Genomic DNA, 24,176 nt, shown 5'->3' with positions numbered 1-24,176 from the left:
ATTTTTAATATGTTGTGCTTACTGGGTACCCCAATATTTCTGTTTTTCTCTTTTATCAAATGATACTATTTATTTCAGCTCCAAATGCACATTGTTCTGAAGTTTTCTTACACTTTCAGTTTGAAGGACAAGAAATTAACCTTGATAGCCGAATGGGCATTTTTATTACGATGAATCCTGGTTATGCTGGCCGAACTGAGCTCCCTGAGTCTGTAAAAGCTTTGTTCAGGCCTGTGGTTGTTATTGTACCAGATCTTCAGCAAATCTGTGAAATCATGCTCTTTTCTGAAGGATTCCTTACAGCAAAGGTAAGAAAATTGTATTGCTATCCATACCCACATATACACCCATGTATGTGTGGTCAGTGTTTGGTCATGACTTACATATTTGTGATTATCTAACTTAACTCTTAAACAGATCCTTGCCAAAAAGATGACAGTGCTATACAAGCTGGCAAAAGAACAACTTTCTAAACAACATCATTATGATTTTGGACTGCGAGCTCTTAAGTCAGTGTTGGTGATGGCTGGAGAACTGAAAAGAGGATCAGCAGACCTCAGTGAGGTAGACTTGCCACTTAGTTACCCTCAGCAGATCATCTTTTTCATTAGGAATAGGATGTGTTGACACATCTGCTGTTTGTCTGCTTTGGAAATAGGAACACTGATGTTATTTGTCTCTGTATTTTCTTACTGAGTTTCATCATGCCTTCTGCCAGCAAATTAGTATCAGAACTCAAGGTAGGAAAACCTATAAAAAAATAAGGTGCTTTACTTCCTGGTATATATTTCATATGCAGTTTTGATGTTAAATCTAGGATGCAAATAGCCTCTGGGTGAATTAATTTGCATTCTCAAAGCTGTACTAAAGTAATCAGGCAATGGTTTTTAGAGGTGTTTGAAAGTGCTACATATTAAATAATTGGTTAGCTATTTGGTAGAGATTGATTCTGCTATATTTTGTTTAGGAGGTTGTACTGATGAGAGCTCTACGAGATATGAACCTTCCCAAATTTGTGTTTGAAGATGTACCTCTCTTCCTTGGCCTAATATCTGACCTATTTCCTGGTCTGGATTGCCCTCGAGTCCGCTACCCTAACTTTAATGATGCTGTAGAACAAGTGCTGGAAGAAGGAGGTTATGTTGTTTTACCAGTCCAGGTATAAAAAAATGTTAATTGCCTGACTTTTTGTTGTAAACATTAGGCTGAGTGTGCATTGCTGCACTCTGGAGTGGTTCCAGGAAAGCTAAGCAGATATAGACCAGCTGCTGATCTTGTCCATAGAAGATTTATGGACAGCAGTCTATTGAATTAATATGTTTTTTTTTTAGGTGGATAAAGTTGTTCAGATGTATGAGACAATGTTAACTCGGCACACTACAATGGTAGTTGGACCTACTGGAGGTGGCAAATCAGTTGTCATTAACACTTTGTGCCAGGCCCAAACCAAGTGAGTATATTTGATAATTTGATACATGGAATTCAGGTTGTAAAACAGCATAGACTGCATTATTCAAACTTGCGTAGTCAAGACAGGATCAATAGTTAACTGTAATATTTGCTTGGGTTAACATGAAATGGTATTGTGTCATCTTAAAATTGGTTTTCTTGTTGCGTTTCTAGGCTGGGATTATTGACAAAACTTTACACACTGAACCCTAAAGCTATGAGTGTGATTGAGCTGTATGGGATCCTTGACCCTACCACACGAGACTGGACAGATGGAGTACTGTCAAATATTTTTCGGGATATCAACAGGCCTACAGATAAGAAAGAGCGAAGGTAGACTGCTAGAATTCATTGTGATGATTTTTAGATACTAAGTTTTGTGTCAATATTTTATTTTTATATAAAACAAAATATACTGTGCACGTTCAGAAACAAATGCAAAATAAAGTGTCTAGGGGGTCTTTCTGTCTCTTGTGAATTTCAACCCTCAGTGAGATGGAGAGAAACCTTGCAGTTATCAAAGATGCATGGGAGGCTTCAAAGCACTTGGATTGACATCGGTATCTTTCATGGCAACTCTGTATTGTGAAACATGTAAGTGAAATCAGAGATTAGTCACTGTATTCCTTGGATCCTGTATCCACAGATACATTCTGTTTGATGGAGATGTAGATGCTCTCTGGGTTGAAAACATGAATTCTGTCATGGATGACAACAAGCTACTGACGCTGGCAAATGGGGAGCGGATTAGACTTCAGTCACACTGTGCTCTGTTGTTTGAGGTGGGTAATGAATATACCATTCAATACATGGGAAGGGTTAGATACAGCTAGGTCTACAAAGCCTGAAAAGCAGTTACTCTGGCTATTCTTTAAGTGTATAGTTATTTAGTATGTTCGTTTTATAGGTTGGTGACCTGCAGTATGCATCTCCTGCCACAGTATCCCGCTGCGGAATGGTTTTTGTAGATCCTAAAAATCTGAAATATAAGCCTTACTGGCAGAAGTGGATACAAAAAAGAGAAAATGAGGTGGGAATTTCTGAACTTGGTCATAGACTATTTATTAAATACTGAACTGTAGGCAGATGTTAAAAAAAAAAACACATCACCTTTGTAAAGTCAGTCTGATTTTCTGAATTGCTTTACAGTTCACTTGTCATTAAGGTCTTTGTAACTGAGTTTCATTAAGTGTGTAAGTTGGCCTTCAGTCCTTGTTCATGGAAAGATGCTCTATTAGGATGGGAACCAGTGAGAGAGGGCCTGATTTCTAGAGTTAAAGGCAGAAAAAACAACTCACATTAAAGAATATTGAGTCTATGGCCCTTTTAAATGCACATTGATAGTTTCTTTGCAGTTTTATGTTATACTATGACAAAAATAAAATACAACATACTAATGTAGAACAGTTTATTTGAAGAGAGAGCCTGTGTTCTATATTAAGTTTAATTATAAGCCCAAGTACCCATCTTCTCCTTCATTCCTAAACTGATTTCCTAATGCATGTTAATTTATTTGAATATTTTAGTAAAAGTTACCGGGTTAATTAATGATCTTTTATCTTTGTGTGGTATTACCTGCTTTTCATGTAAATGAAATTTTAATTTTAATATTAAGTGCTCAATTTTTCTCTGTGTGAACTATTGTGTTTTATAGAATAAGTATCTTTTGTGCAAACAAATATGATTCCAAGTGTTACATTCTTTCCAAATGTCCACACTTAACTGACGCATCAAGGTCAGGAGAGTAGTGTACTGGGTCTGGCTGGAATGTTAACTTTCCCGGCAGCAGCCCATTCAGTGCCGTACTCTGTACTTGTAGCTGGAACAGCAGTGTTATCACACCAGTGTTGTGTCTACTGCTGAGCAGCAGTGGCACAGCATTGGGCCTTTCTCTAACCCTCCTAGGGGGTGGGCAAAAAAGTGAGGAGAGAAACATCACTAGGGCAGCTGACCTAAACCAATCAAAGGGATATTCCATACCATGTGGTGTCACACTCAGCAATAAAAGGTGGAAACAGGAAGAAGAGGGGAGGGGTGGGCTCTCGTTGAGAAGACGTCGGTCCTCCTCTCGAACACCGGCTGCGTGCGTTGAGGCCTTGCTTCAAGGACGTGGTCAATCATCGCTCATTTGTGGGAAGTAGAGAGTAATTTCTTTCCTCTGCACTTCCATATCGCTTTCATTTATTTTGTTTGTTTGTTTTCCTCCCTTTTTCCCCTTTCCCTTTTATTTCCCCTTAGTTAAATTGTTTAGTTCATGGTAGTCTTTATTTAATTATTATAATTATTTCCCTTTAATTAAATTATCCTTATCTCAACCCGTGAGTTGTTCTTTGCTTTACTTCTCCCCCTCCTTATCTAAGGGAGGGGGAGTGAGAGAGCGGTTGTGGGGTTTAGCTGCCCAGCACGGTAAAACCACCACAGTCCTTTTTGGCGCCCAACGTGGGGCTCGAAGGGTTGAGATAACAATAGAATTGATTAAACGCATACAACTAACACACTTGCTTGCTAGTAACCATGTTCCTTGCCCTGTTAATAATAATGGCTTTGTTCATATGTCATGCAATTCGTGTCATATTCTCCTTTCTCCTATATATCCGATCCGACAAAGTGCAACAAGGACTTGAGCTAAGCTGGTGCTGGTGTCCAGACATCCAACTCCGCCTGCCTTGAGTGGCCACTTTGGCAGATGAAGACCTAATCATCAACAGTTCTTATGAACATTTTCCAAGAAAGACCTATGGAATGAAAAGATACATCTGCCTATTAATCCTGTCCTGTTAAATCCTTGTCCTGTTAAAGGACAAGGGATAATGATGAGAATGCTTGTATGCTAAAGTATGGGGATCTGAGTGTGACACAAATGTTATGGAATAAGGGGTGGAGGTTGTACTGGGTCTGGCTGGAATGTTAACTTTCCCGGCAGCAGCCCATTCAGTGCCGTACTCTGTACTTGTAGCTGGAACAGCAGTGTTATCACACCAGTGTTGTGTCTACTGCTGAGCAGCAGTGGCACAGCATTGGGCCTTTCTCTAACCCTCCTAGGGGGTGGGCAAAAAAGTGAGGAGAGAAACATCACTAGGGCAGCTGACCTAAACCAATCAAAGGGATATTCCATACCATGTGGTGTCACACTCAGCAATAAAAGGTGGAAACAGGAAGAAGAGGGGAGGGGTGGGCTCTCGTTGAGAAGACGTCGGTCCTCCTCTCGAACACCGGCTGCGTGCGTTGAGGCCTTGCTTCAAGGACGTGGTCAATCATCGCTCATTTGTGGGAAGTAGAGAGTAATTTCTTTCCTCTGCACTTCCATATCGCTTTCATTTATTTTGTTTGTTTGTTTTCCTCCCTTTTTCCCCTTTCCCTTTTATTTCCCCTTAGTTAAATTGTTTAGTTCATGGTAGTCTTTATTTAATTATTATAATTATTTCCCTTTAATTAAATTATCCTTATCTCAACCCGTGAGTTGTTCTTTGCTTTACTTCTCCCCCTCCTTATCTAAGGGAGGGGGAGTGAGAGAGCGGTTGTGGGGTTTAGCTGCCCAGCACGGTAAAACCACCACAAGTAGTTGCCTGACACTCTCTCCCTAGTCAGTGCAGTAAGACAGGCACTTCCAGAGCGTTGTTAAGATCTTAGCAAGGACGAATTCCATGTTCTGTACCTGTCTTTCTCCATTATGTAGGGGGTAACCTAATGCAAATACGATCCAAATGTACAAATCTCAGCTAAGTACAATCTGGGACAACAAATCCAATTGCTAGGCCTGTGGCAGAGGGCTAAACAGAGTTCCCAGAATTTCTAACTTGTAGTTGCTTCTGAGCAGAGAAGAAACAATAAAGCAGTTTACATGATCTCCAAAGAGTTAAGTGAGATTGCTTAGGTCCTTATTTCTTACATTTAGATTAAAAACTCAAGTCCACAGGGAACTCAAGTAAGACAACTTAGTTGCTATCATCGGATGAATCCAGATCCTCACCTGATGAAAACCCAGTCCATACAACAATGTCAAATTTCTTCATGTGACTGTACCCTGTCATTGGTAGAAGTGATTCCTACAAGAGCAATTGTATTTGGTTAGCCACATGTTGATGGAAAGCTTTGCTTTCACAAATCAGCTTTCAATGGGATGAATTCTTGTCCTTTTCTTCCTTCAGCAAGAGAGAATTGAATTGAATCGTCTCTTTGAAAAATATGTGCCCTGCCTTATTGATATGATTACGGAGGGAATTGTGGATGGCAAACAAGGAGAAAGGCTGAAGACCATTGTCCCTCAAACAGATTTAAATATGGTGAGGAATAGAAAGTAAAGGTTGAAAAATCTTATCTTAAAAGTGAAACTGAATAATGAAGAGACTAAAACCTCCCAAGGAAATCACAAGAGTAGACTTCACACTTGAAATGTCAGTTTGCTAACAAGAGACAACAGAAAGAGTCAGTTCTTAACAATGCTCTTCTGTCATTAAAACTTATATCAGTAGATATACCTGTAAGAAGAAAAGATCAGTAAACACTCAGGCATCTAAAAACATATTAAGAGTTCTTATGTATCTAAATGGTGATTCTATTTATAGTTTTGTCTTGTTTTTTCAACAGGTGGTGCAGTTGACTGTGATGCTGGAAGCTTTAATTGTGGTACAACTTGATGATCTTGATGTTCTGGAGTGCTTCTTCTTGGAAGCTTTATATTCCTCCTTAGGTGCTGCTCTTCGTGATACTGGAAGAATTAAATTTGATGAATATGTTAAACATATTTCCTGTATGTCAACTGTTCATGATGACAACATCCTTGCTAAGCCAGGGGAGTTGCCAGGTAGGATTTTTTTCATAATTTACTCTGAATCCCTTTGATTATGTTAGAAAAGTCTTAGTTTCCGTAAAGGTACAACACTGTTCTTCCTTCCAGCTAGCTATCCTGGCTGCAAAATATGTTTGATGTTCTCTGACTATCAGTAAAAATCCCTTATAGTTCCTAATGCTAGATGACTCTTAGCAACTGGTTTATCCTCACAGAACAGTACTTTTCTATGCCAACCTGAAAAGATAAACAGTGAAAGGAAAAACAGAAAGGGAAAGGAAAAACAGTGGAAGGATGCTAATAAGCAATAATATGATCCAAGTACAGGACTAGGAGAATTTTATTTAATGTCTTACTGGGTTAAATGATAAGTAAATGGAACAGTGTTGCACTGCATGGTCCAGAAATCTTACCCTTCATTTTCATTTCAGTCAGGTTATTTTCTTATGAAATATTTCAATGTCCTAGAAAACTTCCAGCTCTTTAATGGTTTGCAGGTCAGCTGCCAACTTTGTATGACTTTCATTTTGATGGTATTCAAAAAAAGTGGGTACCTTGGATGAAACTTGTTCCTGAATATATTCATAATCCTCAAAAGAAATTTCTTGACATTCTAGGTAAGTATAAGATAAAATATAGTGATGTTATATTTTTAATTTATAATGTGTGGCCACTGAGTGGGTGGCACTTAACATGAGACCTCCTCTTTCTGTGCTGAAGGTCATCTGCTCATGTTCAGTTTCTGGTGATGGCAGAAATCAATTTCTTTAATGTTCTTGTCACCGTTTAATAGGGATAGAGTTGATATATACAGCACTGTGTAATAAAGAAATGAGGAAAGGATGAATAGATTTTTTTCAATGCCTAAAGCTTATTAGGAGAGCCAGAAGAGCAGAAAATAGATTCACAATCTGCTCTGCCAGAAACCCTAGGAAAAATCGCAGACCAGTGGTTCAAATGCTCAGTAGATAAAAATTACATTCTTACAGCCATTATTGGCTGTTACTTAAAGCACTCTATAATGGTGAAAAGTGCTTTCCATAGTTAACGGCAAATTGACCCAGGCTGTTTTATAGTAGGATTCAGCAAGCACAGGTTAACTTTACTGACACAAGAGATAATGGTATGATCCCTGAAGTTGCTCCTGATGGCAGGCTATTCACAAAGAGCAAAATTAATCTCTGTAGAGTTCAGAGAAAATGCTTAGGATCCAAATAAGTCCTGATTATGTCCTTGAAATAGGACCTAACCAGTCCATGGCCCTCCTATATGGAGGAAAAATTCTTTTCTAATAGATCTATAGTAGAAAAGATCCCAATGATAAAAGCTCAAAAGAGATAGTAAAGCAATTAGAAATTTCCTTTGACATTGGTAGTGAATTGATATTTCATATGATGTCTTTGTGCAACTGCACATTAATACTTGGTGAGTCTGATCCAGCACTATTCTATAAATATAAATCTCCCAGCTGTACTGTACTGCATTTTAATTTAACCTGCTGTCCTATTCACAATCTTTTTCAGTGCCTACAGTGGAGACAACACGCACTACTTGGTTGCTAGAACAGATGGTAAAAATAAAACACCCAGTTGTTCTTGTAGGAGAATCGGGTACTTCTAAAACAGCAACTACACAAAATTTCTTAAGCAATCTGAACAAAGACCTTAATGTATGTATTGAGTCATTTTGCATTTTTTGTAAAGCTGCATTTTCATGTTGTGTCCTTATGTTAAATTTCCATTATGAAGCCTGAGCCTGTGGGTAGCAATATTAACTTTAGCCTCACATGGGTTCAGAGATCGAACTGCAAACTCAGACACAAAGTGTGTGGATGATTTGAGAATACCTAAAGATCAGAAATGTTTTGTTTTGTTACTTTATAAAGTAAAGCAAATGTATATTGTCAAAGATTTAAGAACAGGATTTTTACTTTTTTTTTGTCATGTGTAATTAAAGTGGATAACTGGACCAGAGGAGTGTTTCCTGTATGTCCAATAATTTAACACAAAAAATATCTTCTAGAATGATCTAGTTTAAAAAAAAAAAAAAAAAAGGAAAAGGTAAAAATCCATTCTTAACCATTTCCTCCCCTTTGCAGATGCTGCTAGTGATTAACTTCTCTTCTCGTACAACGTCAATGGACATTCAGAGAAATCTAGAGACAAATGTAGAGAAACGAACTAAAGACACTTACGGCCCTCCCATGGGAAAACGTCTCATTGTTTTCATGGATGATATGAATATGCCAAGGGTAAGTTGTGAATGGTTTGCCAGGTAGGTTAGAAACATCTGGGGGGGGCGCTGCTATGGTCCCTTCATATATAGATCCAGCTGTATGAAGACACAAGATCTTGTATTACCAGTCAAGGAGATTCGTGGTAAGTGTATAACTGGATTTCAGCTTAGAAACTTTGGAACAGTTGGACTTGTGAGCAGCATGGAGTATTTCTGTCTATTACAATCTTTGTCTTCTATATAAAAAAATATCTCCTTTTGGATCACTTCTTTATGCCAATAAAATCATTTGTCTGTGGCCTGATACTGGTTGCAGGTTGTCTCCTGTAGAAATCATGCCTTCCTCTTTGCAAATGGGTCAGGAGAGTATGTGTGTATGAAGTTTATCTTGGAGAAGTGGCACTTCTGCTATATGAGACATTGGAATGAACATTCACAATCAATGTCAGAGCTTTACAAAGTGTCATTTAGTCCTTGTAACGTTCTCTTGAGTAGGGAGCAGAATATTTCCACATTTATAGCAGTATTTGGCGTGGTGATGTACTGTGCTCTAAATATCTTACCTCTTTTCCGTTGCAAAGGTTGATGAGTACGGAACACAGCAACCCATTGCCTTGTTGAAGCTACTACTAGAAAAAGGTTTCTTGTATGACCGTGGTAAAGAGATGAACTGTAAAATTTTCCGAGACCTGGGTTTTATTGCTGCCATGGGGAAAGCTGGAGGAGGTCGGAATGAAGTTGACCCTCGATTCATCTCACTCTTCAGTGTTTTTAACATACCTTTCCCTTCTGAGCAATCACTGAATTTGATCTATACCTCCATCCTGAAAGGCCACACTGCGGTAATTTCACTTTTTAAAGGATTCCTTAACATATTAATAATTTTGAAATAGACATTTATTTCTGTATTGTCACAGAACCTGAAATCATCTCTTATTTCCTGCTTATTTAGAATCTCATGCGAACTTTTCCCTGCTTGTATTTTTTTTTTTTGTGTTCACACTGTGTAGATAAATTCTTGAATAATATGTGAACTTTCAAGTAAGGAGGTAATTTGTAAAACTGGTACTTTTCATAGGTACTTTTCATGAGACCTGTGAATCAATTGGTTATGGTTCCTATAACCACATACACAAAGGTCAGCAAAGTCTATCCCAAAGGACAGTGAAAAATTCAATGTAATGCAGTAGACTGCATTACTATGCAAGTGAACTGCAACATCGAGTTAGAAGAGAGCAGTTTATTTTTTCTCCAATGGAAATGCTTTAAAAAATCCCAGTCGTGGAGTGTGATGTTATTTTCAGCACTGTGCAAACTTGGGGGTAAAGATGGACCCTGCCCAAAACATTTAACTTCAGAATGTTAATCCTGCACAGGAATATGAATTTCTAAAAATTTTGCCCTTAAATAAAATCTGCCCTTAAAAAATTTGCCCTTAGTTATTTGAAATATGCCAAGTAGGGTTAAAAGCTAGAAAGCAGAATATGTTTGATAGTATTCAGTTTTGTATGGGCAGTTGCATGAAAACTTCTCTTCTTTCTCATGTTTGCAGGTGTTTAATGAGTCTATATCAGAAATCTCTGAAAGGATGACAGAGTGTACTTTGAAGCTTTATAAAATGATTGTCTGTGACCTACCCCCTACTCCTTCCAAATTCCATTACATTTTCAACCTGCGGGATCTTTCCAGGGTCTATAATGGACTTACTCTTACAACCCCAGAGAGGTAGGAATATAAAAATTGCCTTCAGTGGTCCTAAACCTATTTATATGGGATGAGGCTGGGTGAAAATAAGGCAGCTTGATAGTATGAGAAATCAATCACATTTTGTCACTTTTCTTTAAACTTTCAGCAAAATGAGAAGATGTTTAGGAACATCCTAAATTGTGATATTATTATTGATGACAAATATTGATACATCAGTCTTTCTTAAGTAAGATATCTGGAGGTAATAATGAAAACTGTTTTTTCATTCTTATGAAGAGAACAATACCAAAAGAGATTTTTTAAAAAAAGCCCAGACTTCAGTCAATGTTACTAACTCTGTGGCCTTAGGAATCTTATCAGTTTGTTTGGTGCAGTTTGATATTTTGATGTTAATGCAGGTTTCAAACAGTCACCCAGATGGTGAGAGTTTGGAGAAATGAGTGCCTGAGGGTTTTCTATGACAGGCTGGTTAATGAAACAGACAAAGCATTGGTGAGTAATTTCTTTAATTTTTTTAGTAGTCACTGAGTATTACTGTGGCGACTAGCAGTATTACCGCCTGTAAAGCAGTATTACCAACTGTTGCATTCCAGTCTTGCACTTGTAATGCAGATTTGTTTAAATACTATGTTGCTTGATTAACTTTAAACATGGTATGAGGAGTTTTTGTTTCTAAAATAAAGTTACCATGGCAGACTAAGTGAGCAGATCTGCTGAAAGAAAAAAAAGTGTAACTGGGTTTGCCTGTCTGGGAAGGTTGATTAGCAGTGGCACAGCTGCCAGAGTGTGAGAGCAGTGCAGGAGAAATCTCAGGAAATGACTCCTGTTTCAAATCAGTATTTTTCTTTAGGAAGGATTATATTAGAATGTGACTTTACAAACAAGTAGGAAAAAGAGAGGTAAGAGCTAGGTTTCATTTACTCAATTTTGGTTGTTATGGAACTCTAAAATTCTCCAAATTAAATCAAGATGAGAGAATTAAGCATTAAACATTAAATCAAGAGCAAATTATGCCAGTTTTATAGCTTGAGGATTAGGAAAGGATTTGGATAAAGTTTACTTCCATGTAAGCTACTTGCGAAGCAACTTGCTTAGATAAAAAGTAGAAGACTTAGGTGGATTCATATTTTTCAGCTTAAAACTTTTTCTTCTAATATAGAATGACAGATTTCCAGATCAATTTTCACAAATGAGGGTAATTATGTTGCAGCTATTCTGTATTTCTACACTTAATTCAGATTTGCGAGATTTGTGAGAAATCTTGGTGATAAGACATCAATATGAATGCTGAGAAGAACATTCATTAATATAATATTAATACAAATGTAACATATTTTTTTTATCAGGTTTGTCCTTTTTTTGTCTTAAACTTCTGCAGCTTAGTATTAGATCATTTTATATCATAGAACATAAACAATAGGAGGCTGTGGTCTGTGGATCTTCTGGTGACATACTATTCCCTTGAAATCAGTTAGTGTTTTAGCAAAGACTCTGCATTATCAGTGTCACCCTTCTGAGTGTTCCTGGACCTAGAAATACCTGCTTTGTTAGGTTGCCTGACTAATTTCATTTATTTGAAGGTACAAGGCCATATAAAAAAACTGATTGAAGAGAATTTCAGAGATGAATTGGAACAGGCCATGAGGGATCCTATTCTTTTTGGAGATTTCAGAATGGCACTGAGTGAAGGAGAGCCTCGTATTTATGAAGATATCCAAGACTATGATGCGGCAAAAGCTCTCTTTCAGGTAGTGTGCTTCAGCTTGGAACTGTGCATGATTTTGTCTCTCTGCATGCAGAGTGTGCTGGAACCTGCCTCAAGCAGTAAGAATTTTGTTCTTCTATGTGCACATTGCAACAGTGAGCATAGAAGAACAACCTCCCACCCCCTTCTGTGGTCTGGAGTAATGAAAATTGAGGATCATCTACGGAGTTGGCTGTGCTTTCCGACTGTTTACTTTCCACGATGATCTTTTGAAGCAGTAATGATGCAAAATAGATTGTTATTTTATTAAAATTATTGTTTACTTGGTTTCCTAGTAACATTCTGACCACCTTTCTCTGCAGGAGATTTTGGAAGAATATAATGAAGTTAATATTAAAATGAATCTAGTCCTTTTTGATGATGCTTTGGAACACTTAATCCATGTACATCGCATCATGCGGATGGATCGTGGCCATGCCCTGCTTATAGGAGTGGGAGGCTCAGGAAAGCAGTCTCTTACAAGATTAGCTGCCTTTACAGCTGGATGTGAGGTTAGTGACTGTGCATCTTTGCAGTGAAAGAAGAAAAGGAAAGCAATACTGGAATGAGGATTAAATTGAAGGGGGTTAAGAAGAGAAAGTCAGTCAAGATACAATCAGTCTGTTTTTCTCTTCCATGTGAAGAGAAAAACATTGCTTGGAGGTCTAGACAGTGGATGATCTAGGCAGAAACCCCGCTGTGATTGATACTGTAATATTTTAGATAGGAAATGTTCCTCCCTCAACAGCCTCTTACAGAGGCTGTTGTCTTGGAAGAGAAGAACAAAAAAGGAGGGTGAATGCAAAGTGCAATCAAATTTTGGAAGTGCGATCCTGCAGGGCTGTACGAATGTAGTTGTTTAAAAAGAACGTAGCACTTAATTTTTTTGATACTTACATATTTACTGAATTTCGTATATAAACCAAAACCTTTGATCCAATCTAATTAAAATTGAGTTTCATAGTTACTGTCATGTCTTGCATCCATGTCTTCTCAGTATATGTTTGCATCCTTAGGTATTTGAGATCATCTTGAGTCGAGGATACAGAGAAAATAACTTCCGAGAAGATTTGAAAAATTTGTACCAGAAGCTGGGTATAGAGAACAAGTCAATGGTCTTCTTGTTTACAGATGCCCATGTAGCAGAGGAGAGTTTCTTGGAACTCATCAATAACATGTTAACTTCAGGTGACACAGGCAGCCTGAATTACTGCTAATTAATATGCTTGTGAATTGTAATCTTGCGTGCACCCTTGGTCCAGCTATTACAGTTTCACCCTGTGTCCTCTGCTGCTTTAGTTAGTTGCACCTTTCAGTACTACCTGATATTATTTTGGCCTTAATGATGGCTTTTTCACATCATCTTATTGTCATTTATATGCATCTGGGAAGGCTGTAAGGGTTAGTTCACGCTGATCGTAGTGTTGCAGGAGTCTCAGATTTCTTCCAAGACTGGACTACATCTTCACAGTTGCATTTAGTCACAGGCCCACCTTTTCTCTCATTTGCTTTGGAATTGCACTCACCTGAAATGCATCAACTGCTTGTATGTTTATTCTAAACTATAATTTAGTATCTTTTATTGTATACAGCAGTTGAAAATGAGCAGCAGCTGGCACTGTGTGACCACCCTCCTTATATAAGTTCCTTTAGAGTCTTACTTGAAAGGAGATGTATTAAATCTCAGCCCTTTCCTTGTGTAGTTCTACAGGTTCCATTCTTCTTATGGCAGTCATTAGGGAATTTATGCGATATTACCATGTGACTGAGAGAATGAAAATGAATTGATGGTTTGCAGACACTAATGATGATTTCCTCTGCTGAGTTAAAAATGTTTTGTGTTCTTGTGACATTTTGTTTATGTTGCTGAAGCCCAAACAAAACCAAATCTTCCCCTAAATCCCCTTGCATCATCCTAAGTACTTACTCTGTTTTCCATAGTGGCCTGGGGTAGAGAAGGAGGAGAGATTAATAGGTTCATCCAAAACTGCCCAGAATCATTTTTGCTGAACTAAGTTTAAAACCTGTGACTCTGATTTCTCATCTTCTCTGTCCCCAGCACTATGGTTACAGGTTGTTCTCACTAGCATTCTTCTGTCCTTATGTTCCAGGAATGGTGCCAGCCCTTTTTCCAGATGATGAAAAAGACACCATAATGAGTCAGATTGGAGATGAAGCTACTAAAGCTGGTGTGAATCCAACTAAAGAGAGTGTCTGGCAATATTTTGTAAACAAATGTACAAGCAACCTTCATATTGTCCTGGGAATGTCCCCAGTTGGAGACAATCTGAGAATGTGGTGCAGAAATTTCCCAGGTATTAATCGTAAACGCTGGTTAGTCCCTTCCCTGTGAAACACAGGTTTGCAGGCAAGAGAAAATCTCCAGCAGGCACTCACACTTTATGGCAACTAAAGCTAAGAAGAGCAGGTTTCATGATTAGACACTTGTGTAATTTTTTTTCCAGTTAATTACCACATATCAGTGTGTATTATTGATTAACATTTACCAGATCAGTTCATTTTCCAGCTGAATGGTTAGAAATCAATTAGTCATCTTCGTTGACCTGGAAGTACACAGGCAGCCTATGTCTGCAGCCTCTCTTCTGTACTTACAGAGGAATGCATCATATTAAATCGTTATGAAACTAGGATGGTGGTAAGTGAAACATTTGTGTATCCAAAAGCAAAAGAAGAGCAGGATGATAGGGACACCTACTGAGAGAAAAACCACCTGAGCCAGGTGGACATTGCTGTATAACAGGTGGCTGAAAGGAGTCTTGAGAGACAGGAGCCACATGAATGAGGGGTACTGGTGGGAATCCCATCCCAGATACTAAAACATCTAGTTACTGCTCTTGACTGTATCCTGCAGAATGTTACAGTCTAAAAAACAGTATGATAGTGTTAGCAGGACAGAGATGCAAAGTTGACTGTTTACTATCAAAATAGAAGCATTGGCTTTGTGATAATTATTGTTCCTAAGTAGGAGTCAAATAAGACAGATCCTGCAAATTCTTTATGCAAATGAAGCACAGGACGATCTGGCAGATTAAGGTCTAGTTTTACAAAGGAATTGTTTCAGGTAACATTATGCTTTTATTTTAAGGTCTTGTCAACAATACTGGTATTGATTGGTTCTTGCCCTGGCCCCCACAAGCCTTGTTTGCAGTTGCAAAATCCTTTGTAGGTATGTAAAGTGTCAGTATTTTAACTCCTTAACACTTGGGCTAGCCTAAGAAACGTGTTCTTTAGTTTGAAGTTATTGTAGGTCTCATTTTCCCATTGTCATTGCTATTGTAAGTCTACATGGGTAATGCATAATCCTGGTCAAAAATGTTTTTGGATGCAATTTTCCTACTCAATTAGATTTTAAAAAATTGGTGAAATTCAGTCTCCCAACTCTGGAGACAATGTGACATGGCTACCTGCTACCAGGAGGCCTGTGTTCTCTTCTGAACTCTGTCTTGACCTTGCTTTTTGCTCCAGAAAGCAGATTTTTTTTTTCTCGCCTGGCTTAAATGTATGTTAAAGAAGGAAGATGGTCATTGACATACTCTTAAAAAAAGTCTGATCTGTTTTTATTTTCTTGGCCCAATTTTAGGAGGTAACACCCGTGTTCCAGCAGAGATTTCCAAGTCAGTGGTTGAGCATATGGTCGTGGTACATGAATCAGTAGGGGATTTTAGCAAGAGGTTTCTGCAGAAATTGAGACGTAGCAACCATGTTACACCAAAGAATTACCTTGATTTTATCCATACTTATTCAAAACTGTTGGAGGAGAAAAATGAGTTCATTTTAGGTAAGGCTGTGTAGTCATTTTCTCCTTTTTAATAAACAATTTAAATATTAAAAATAAAATAGTGGAATGTGGTGAAAATGGGTGAATATCCCACATATTACCCACATTATGCAAAAATAATGTTATCTATACTATCTCAAATGTTGTGCTGACATCTGTTTTTGACACTGGACCAATATCCTGGCCATATATGAATGTTCATAATCTGTCTACTGGTATGTTTTTCCCAAAGTCTTTTGTGGATGAACCTTAGCCAGAGTTTCCAAAACAGACACTTGTCTGCTTGGGAAAGAGTGATTAGATTTAATACCAGCTCAGCCTAGCTCACGGTTTTACATTCTTCCTCAAGCGGCAATTCTTGCTCGTACTTCTGTGGGCACTGAAATATGTGAAAAGGATAAAACATGACAGTGTAGTAGGAAAAATAAGCTGTGGTGCTGGGCCACTATGTGGCAGCTCAGGTGACATTAACACCATCTAGGGTGAGCGGTTTAGGAAACAAAAAATCTCTCACAGTGATTTTCCTTTCACAACTGAGGTTGCCCTGCTACAAAGTGCACCTATAAGTACATTTACCTTCCATGACATTGTCTATTGCTGTGCAATAATTCCAATGAATCAGTAATATTTCTCTCTTTTGTTTCCTTACTAGCACAATGTAAAAGGCTGGATGGAGGCTTAGATAAACTGAAAGAAGCTAGTATACAGCTGGTTGAGCTGAACAAGAAACTTGCAGAGCAAAGGATTGTGTTAGCAGAAAAGTCAGCTGCTTGTGAGGCTTTGTTAAAAGAGATTTCGGCAAACACAGAAGTAGGTAGGTGGTTTACAAATACTGAAGAGTCCCACAGGCTAAGCAAGGCTTACATAGTCTGTGTTGGGTCAGAAGACACTCTAAGAGCTCAGACTGCTTCCGGAGATGACCCTTTTGTTCTGTCTATGCTGATTTAGTATCTTGCTAGAAGAGTAGGTCCTGTATCGTACTCAGATTGCCATTGCTTTGCACACCTAATTACTGTGTTCTGCACTTGTCTTCCCTTACCAAGGTATAGGGTGTAAAGTGGGAAAGAGAAATTAGCAAGAAAGGGACCTTGTCATTCAGAAAATTGCTTTTAGAGGAAAGACAGGGAAGCATAGGAGGAAAAGAGATTATGTATGCTTTGTGTGGAACACTAACAGTGTTCCTAGACTGCTGATGGATGGAGCCCTGTAAACATTGGCAAGCTAACTGTAAAGGGTACTGAGTTGATGGTAATTTCTGATTTTCAGCCAAGAGCAAGTCTATATTAGTACATGTTCTGCACACAAATTTTAAATAACCCACTTATGGTCCTGCTTTTACAATTCATAGCTGAGGAGAAGAAAAAACTGGCTGAAGAAAAAGCTGCAGAGATACAGGAACAGAATAGGATTATTGCTATGGAGAAGATGGAAGCTGAGTCAGCTCTGGCAGAAGTCATGCCTGTTTTAGAAGCTGCCAAACTGGAGCTGCAGAAGCTTGACAAGTCTGATGTTACTGAGATCAGGTGATTCATTCGGATGTACAGTAGCATAAACCCTTGGAAATTCACTGCCAAGACCCTTGTTTGTAGGTCTGAACTTTAGCTTCATCTTCCTCGTATTCACAGTGTGTGGGTAAAGGTCAGGACATCAGTTGTCCGGGAGCAGAGGTCACAACAGAATCTCCTGACTTCTAGCCCAGGACGTCTCCTGAAGCCTGTTCTTCCTGTCCTTCATTTGATGTCTTCTCTGTAATTTCTACCCTGTGTCTGATGCACTGGAAACTGCTTTGGTTTCTGCTTGAGCAGTGGCTGTCCAAACCCCTTCATTCTTCCTCAGTTTTTGTTCTGCATGAGTAGGAACACATAACAGTTACTTTTCAGGGATGCTTTGATAGCATCAAAGTATACTTCTCTGCTGAATTACTTCCTCCTTTGTTTTTAAAATACACCTTGTATTTGGGGACACATATGGAAGCACATCCAGTCCTTGGCTCTCCCGGAAATAGTAAGAGCTTTCCATTCCCTGTCACACTTGCTTATTTTCATTTTTTTTAGTAGATCTGTGGATTTATCCTGTACTGCTACTCCCAGAGGACAGCTGCCTCACTGCCCTAGGGAAAAATACAGATTAGGGTTTTAGGCCTTCCACTGCTGAAATCCTTTAGTCTCTTATTGATCAAATTGCCCAAATACAACAGTTGGTTTTGAGCTCATATCTAGTTATTTGTTTCTTGTCTGGGCTGGAATATGTTTTTCCCTTTGAGTAGGATGTCTTCTGCACTAGCTGTTGTTGGCAGTCTTAATGGGAAGCACATGTTTGGCATCATGTGCTTTGTCTCCTCCATTATCTCTTTCACCTGTTTTCTAGATCATTTGCGAAACCCCCCAAACAGGTGCAAGCTGTCTTGGAATGTGTGCTTATAATGAGAGGGTACAAAGAATTAGACTGGAAGACAGCTAAAGGAATGATGTCAGAGGCAAATTTCCTGCGATCCCTGATGGACATAAACTTTGATGGAATTACTTACAGCCAAGTGAAATCTATCCGAGGTAAGTAACTGACCTGTGTACTTGGAATGATTGCAGTAACTTGTTAATGTCATTAGCTGTGTCAGTGGCAATCCTTCTGGTGTTCTTTGGAAGGGTAGGATTCACTTTGTGCAAAGGGACAGCCATGTTTGGGGTGCTGCAGATGTTGTGCTGTTGGCATTACTGGATTTTTCAGAGTATAAACACCTTCTCTGTGTTACATCCAGTTTGTGCCTTAGCTAGGACCTCATACACTTTGGCTTAGAGCAGGCAAGAAACAAACAGGACAGCTGAGCAGGCCCCCTGTTTGCTTTTAGATACTCAGAAAGTAGCATTACAACCTCATCCACGTGGTTACAATTCGGATGTGATATGTACACAGTGGAAGAAGATGAGCTATATATAAAGCTTATTGGCCAAACTTTGCAGGTACTCCCAAAGTTGTAATCCATAGCTCCATTAAGAGGTGAATTTGATTCTTTCAACAAAATGGCATCTAACTTCTGTGGCGAAAATAAACCATGATACTGAGATATGCTTAACAACTCCTGTATGCACTCCTTTTTTGGAGAAAGAACTTGAGAAATCGCTAGCAGTATTTTTTTGTTATTGTTCTAGCCTGGTACCTTCATCTTAAGTTCAGAGTCTCTTTAATATTTTGACAAATGTTTCATATTGTCTGTCATATTGTTGCTCAATATTGCTGGTATGGAAACCTTATTTCTCTGAGGATTTCTGCACTATAATTAACTCACTTTCAATATTTTTGTTTTTGCCCATTTAGCTCTGTTAAAGAATCTTAATACTACTGCCACTGAAATGGAACTTGTTAGCAGAGCAGGCCTGGGAATGTTAAAGTTTGTTGAAGCAGTGATGAGCTACTGTGATGTAATTAGAGAAGTCAAGCCAAAGAGAGAGAAGGTAGAGTGTATGGATTCAAACTCTGAGGAGGACAAAACATGATTGTTATTAGAAAAATAACACATCAGTTTCACAGACAGCCCCATTTAAGAACTCTGAAGTGCTTAACAAGAGGTGTTTATAAATATTGCAGTAGGGGTGAGAAATGTGATATTCAGTGATAAACTGCTGTGTTTGTTGTGCTGTGATGCTGTGGTAGGGGTTCCCATCCACTCCATTGCATGAAGGAGGTGGAGGAATTTGGTCAGGTGGCATTTGGTAATCTAACATGGTTAGAAAAGCACAGTTTTTTAACTGTCTACTAAAAGCATACTTCAAAATGAATGGCATTTGGACAGAGTAGAGCTCAGTAGTACACAATATCCATGCCCCTTGAGCACAGACCTTTCTATTAATTTCTTTTTTTTTTTTTTTTTTTTATAAAGACTGGAAACTTAGCTGTGTTACCAAAGGAAATCTAATGTCCAGAAGATGATGTAGAGAAAATTTCTTCAAGAAAAGCTCTTTACATGCATCTAACCACTGATAAACTATATTCACTAGATGATGGGCCTCACAATTTTTGAGGTCATTGTTACTGAGTGGACAAACCTCCCTTTTTGTACAGGATACTAGTCTTGCAGACCTGCCAGGTATTGGTAGGACTGCTTACATATACATGCTTAATATAACTTAAGTGTTGAAAGATCTGGTTTAGGAGACTTATCTGCTTTGTAACTACAGTTTCAGACCATAATGTATATATTTAGGATGGGGGGAGGTGGGTGAAAAACTGTGCCAGTTATTTTGACTTACACTGTTTATTACCAGGATGCTTTAAAATAAATGAGATAGCCAAAAGAAATCCAAGAATTTAAGATTTCTCTCAAAAGCCTTTCTTTCCTCTGATACTCTTATATTTCCTTCTTAATGTAGGTGGCGAGGCTAGAACGGAATTATTACTTAAGTAAGCGGGAACTGGAAAAGATAAAGGCAGAGCTAGCTACAATTCAGGAAGAACTTAAAGCTTTGGGGGACAAATATCAAGAGGCAATAAAAGAAAAACAACAGTTACAAGAAGAAGCAGAGATTATGCAGCGGAGATTAGAAGCTGCTGACAAACTCATCTCTGGCTTGGGATCTGAGAACGAGAGGTAAATCTAGATTCAAAGAGGATCGCTCTTGACATTAGATGGGCATGTGCCAGGAATAAAATATATCAAACTGAGACATTTTTGGGAATGCCTCTTCCCATGATTTTTTTTTTTTCTGTGAAGAGTTAATATTAATTCTAACTAATGTTTATGAGACCTTGAAAAATACTAACAACAATTTTAATGCAGATGAGAAAGGTGAATTAAGATTAAAAGGGAGAAGGTTCAGACCAACTCAGTGTCTGATGCCATCACAATAATGAGAGAACTACTGACTGTAAGTTTCAGGGTCTGTCTCAATTTGCAGCTAAATTAGCAGCAGTTAATGTACATAATTCCCATCCCCCTGTTACAAACTCACCCAGGATTCCCTTATTTTTCTTTCAGGTGGGCAAAAGAATTAGAGGACTACAAAACACGGAAGTTGAATTTGCTTGGAGACTGTCTGCTCTGTGCTGCCTTTCTGAGCTATGAAGGAGCATTCAACTGGGAGTTTCGTAATGAAATGATTTATCAAATGTGGCAAGAAGATGTCCTCTCACGAGAGATCCCTCTCAGTCAACCATTTAGGCTAGAAAACCTTCTGACTAATGAAGTGGAGGTTAGCAGGTATGTCCAGTAAAGAAGTCCAATGACTACTGTATGTGAAATCATAAAGTGGGAGTCTGGATCTGAATCTGTAGCATAGAATTGGCATTGTGGATGGAAGTGCACAGCCATTCTAGGGAAGAGAGCATTTTCCTTTCATGCCTCAAAGATGGCAAGGAAGGAGACGTTTTTTTTTTTCCTGGTTAGCAGAGGCTATTTGCTATAACAGACCATTGTTCTTTATATTCCAAGGACATTCAGTGAACCTGCACGCATATAATACCTTTTTATATATACATATTTTTTTGTGAGTTACCTATAATATGTGTTCAACTCAAGGCCTAATAGGAGTCTTTTCATTGAATTCAGTGCATTTGGAAATAAACGCATGCCCAGGTAATCCATGTTTCAACTGCTGCAAGATTCCTCAGCAAATACAACAGTTGGTGTTTTGAGTGGTGTAGTTACAAATGACTCAGGCAATGAGTTAGTCCGAGTTTTGACGCTGCTCTTGCAATCCCATACGTTATATTGCTCTTGCAATCCCATACATTATATGTTTGCTTGTGTTTCTAATACTATGCTCAATGGATTGCATAATTTTACTGCCTACTGAAATGTCCTGCTCTCCACTCAAGTTTTCATTCCAGCTTACTCTTTGATCCATTGCCTTCCCAGGTGGGTTTCCCAAGGATTGCCTCCAGATGAGCTCTCCGTCCAGAATGGCATCCTGACAACATATGCAAGCCGCTTTCCACTCTGTATTGACCCACAACAACAGGCATTAAATTGGATTAAGAAGAAGGAAGAAAAAAATAACCTGAGGGTAAAGATAAATTTTTAACCTCTTTACTTGTTGTTTTAAAAGCTGCATCAATACTTGTTACCTTGAATGGGGAACAATTATGCAGTTATATAAAAACAAATGTGATGACTATTGTGTCTCTAAAATGGATAGCAAGTATCACTGTTCACATGACCTTCAAGTCCTTGGGGACGATTATTTTTTCAGGATCTTGGACAGCCTCAGTACAAGAAAAATAATATAACCAAAGTGCTGGTGTTGCTTGCGTTCTGTCTCAGCTCCAGGATGGAGTTCTGTACAACAGTAACGCAGTCAGAGGCATAGTTGGAATAATTCTTCAAATGGAAGTCACTCTCAACTGATTAGAAAAAGAGCATTTTTACTGTTCTGTACCAGTGTAGTTTATATCGTTTAAAGAGTAAAGGCAAAGAGCAACATAGAGCAATCTTCATTAGTGCTAGCAGCTATTGTAAAAATAACGATGTTCAGAAAATTGAATCAGTCCTGTTTGCATATCTTCCCATTATTCTCTTGCAGATGGCTTCCTTTAATGACCCAGATTTCCTTAAACAACTAGAACTTGCCATAAAGTATGGAAATCCTTTCTTGCTGCATGGTGTTGATGAATACATTGATCCTATGATAGACAATGTCTTAGAGAAGAATATCAAAGTTGCACAGGGGCGAACATTCATTGTCCTGGGCGACAAAGAGGTTGACTATGACAGTAATTTTAGGTTGTACCTGAACACCAAATTAGCAAACCCAAAGTATACTCCCTCTGTGTTTGGCAAAGCTATGGTTATCAATTATACAGGTAAGCAATAGTTTGTGTTTAGTAACAAAGTAGTGATTATGCTGTAGTGCAAGTTTAGGGCGTGTGTGGTTTTCTGAAATGACAACAAAACTCTGAAACTTCATAGTCTCCCTTATACTTGTCATCTAACTTAATATAAAATTCTTCTCACTTCTCTCTTTTAATTTGAAACGTAGCTAAAGATCTGTTCGTAGACCTGCCAGGTTAGGATGCATTGGTAGAATCAATATATACAATTACTAACCAGGTCACTCAGTTGTATTGCTGTAGTTTTATGAGATGATTAAGATGAAATTAACTGTCTAAAGGCTGTCCTTATTTAAAACAAAACAAACAAAACAAACAAACAAAAACCTGTGTGCTGCGTTCTATCTGTAGTTACACTAAAAGGTCTAGAGGATCAGTTGCTCAGTGTCATTACGGGTTTTGAAAGAAGGGAATTGGAAGAACAGAGAGAACATCTCATCCAGGAGACAAGTGACAACAGAAACTTGTTGAAAGATTTGGAAGACTCTCTCCTTCGGGAGCTGACATCTTCCACAGGAAACATGTTGGACAACTTAGACTTGGTGCAAACCCTGGAAGAGACGAAATGCAAAGCTACTGAGGTACCAACTCTGTTTTTTTTTGGGAGAAGGATATTTGCTTATAGGACTTCTTTCATTTTCATTGTGCTTCATCTTCTTTCATCCTTGAAGCTAGGAACTAGGTTGAAAGCAATGAAGAAATCTTACAAGTTTGTTGCATCTTTCAGTATTGGGCAGTATGTTTTTGCATCCAAGAAACAAATCCTACCTTCAGGAAAGTCCTTATAAGGACCAAAGTAATGGTTCTTTACAGTTCTAAGTCAAAGGGTTTGTGATGTATTTGTTTCAGAGCTGAAAGAATCTCCATCTTGGATTGTATCAGATCTGAAATGAAAAATTAAGATATTTGTTATTCAGAGAGGATATTGAATCTCTGTCCTTGGAGGTTTGCACCACTAGAGCAGGTCAGCTGGGCAAAACCACAGCTGACCTGATCTAGTGGTAGTGATAGTCCAGTACTGTGCAGAAAGTTGGACTAAACATCCCCAGAGGGTTTGTCCCACACTATTTCCATGATTCTGTGTTAAACTTTGTCTTTACTTTCCATAATAATACAAGGTGGGATGTTTATTCTAACCTTTGATTTTTACAGTTCATACTTCTTTAGGGTTACTTGCCCAGATTCTGAATATAGTCAACAGAGAGGCACTGGTAGGGCATGATTCTTTTCACATAGTTCAGATGTCTACAGTTGGATGGGGACTTTGCCTCATCAGTATCTTTTTTACTCCTCAGACTATAAGGGGACATGCAAGATAACTAGCTCTTATTTCTTCACAAAGCCCTGTTTGCCTTCTAAGAGAAATTTTGGTACAGTGTTTAAAGATGACTTGCATTTTTACATAAATATAGTCTTTTTAAAAGTAAGTTAATATATGGACGTTACTAGTCTTTAGTATCTTGCCTCCTGATGTTCATATGGTTTTAATGCATGCCATTACACGCAGTATTTTTAGGTCCTAAATGTTCGCCATTATTGTTTCAACATGGCTTAGCCACAGAATAGCTTTGCTTATTGTGACATGTTATATATACTATGGACCCATGTGTTAATTACTTGTGCATAATATCTAT

General features: G+C 38.3%; 1 protein-coding gene across 1 annotated transcript in view; it reads left to right on the top strand.

The window, feature by feature from the left end:
• Positions 1 to 24,176, top strand: part of DNAH10 (dynein axonemal heavy chain 10) — a gene marked incomplete at both ends in the record, with an annotated part of 57,710 nt that overhangs the window by 23,469 nt on the left and 10,065 nt on the right. Inside the window, 30 exons of the mRNA XM_084297451.1 lie at positions 120 to 308; positions 418 to 564; positions 968 to 1,159; positions 1,332 to 1,450; positions 1,624 to 1,782; positions 2,096 to 2,231; positions 2,357 to 2,479; positions 5,598 to 5,732; positions 6,037 to 6,253; positions 6,736 to 6,855; positions 7,762 to 7,907; positions 8,337 to 8,489; positions 9,055 to 9,315; positions 10,026 to 10,198; positions 10,579 to 10,672; positions 11,761 to 11,928; positions 12,248 to 12,436; positions 12,941 to 13,112; positions 14,036 to 14,239; positions 15,031 to 15,111; positions 15,526 to 15,723; positions 16,376 to 16,537; positions 17,072 to 17,246; positions 18,091 to 18,272; positions 19,036 to 19,172; positions 20,088 to 20,305; positions 20,693 to 20,914; positions 21,572 to 21,719; positions 22,236 to 22,515; positions 22,894 to 23,123. Of these exons, the coding sequence (XP_084153577.1) occupies positions 120 to 308; positions 418 to 564; positions 968 to 1,159; positions 1,332 to 1,450; positions 1,624 to 1,782; positions 2,096 to 2,231; positions 2,357 to 2,479; positions 5,598 to 5,732; positions 6,037 to 6,253; positions 6,736 to 6,855; positions 7,762 to 7,907; positions 8,337 to 8,489; positions 9,055 to 9,315; positions 10,026 to 10,198; positions 10,579 to 10,672; positions 11,761 to 11,928; positions 12,248 to 12,436; positions 12,941 to 13,112; positions 14,036 to 14,239; positions 15,031 to 15,111; positions 15,526 to 15,723; positions 16,376 to 16,537; positions 17,072 to 17,246; positions 18,091 to 18,272; positions 19,036 to 19,172; positions 20,088 to 20,305; positions 20,693 to 20,914; positions 21,572 to 21,719; positions 22,236 to 22,515; positions 22,894 to 23,123 (5,130 nt within the window). The remainder of the gene's footprint in view (positions 1 to 119; positions 309 to 417; positions 565 to 967; positions 1,160 to 1,331; positions 1,451 to 1,623; positions 1,783 to 2,095; positions 2,232 to 2,356; positions 2,480 to 5,597; positions 5,733 to 6,036; positions 6,254 to 6,735; positions 6,856 to 7,761; positions 7,908 to 8,336; positions 8,490 to 9,054; positions 9,316 to 10,025; positions 10,199 to 10,578; positions 10,673 to 11,760; positions 11,929 to 12,247; positions 12,437 to 12,940; positions 13,113 to 14,035; positions 14,240 to 15,030; positions 15,112 to 15,525; positions 15,724 to 16,375; positions 16,538 to 17,071; positions 17,247 to 18,090; positions 18,273 to 19,035; positions 19,173 to 20,087; positions 20,306 to 20,692; positions 20,915 to 21,571; positions 21,720 to 22,235; positions 22,516 to 22,893; positions 23,124 to 24,176) is intronic.

The sequence above is a fragment of the Netta rufina genome (genome assembly GCF_964035555.1).
Source record: "Netta rufina genome assembly, chromosome: 17".
Lineage (NCBI taxonomy): Eukaryota > Metazoa > Chordata > Aves > Anseriformes > Anatidae > Netta > Netta rufina.
Note: the sequence above shows the minus strand (reverse complement) of the source record. Positions and strands in the feature narration are given on the sequence as shown.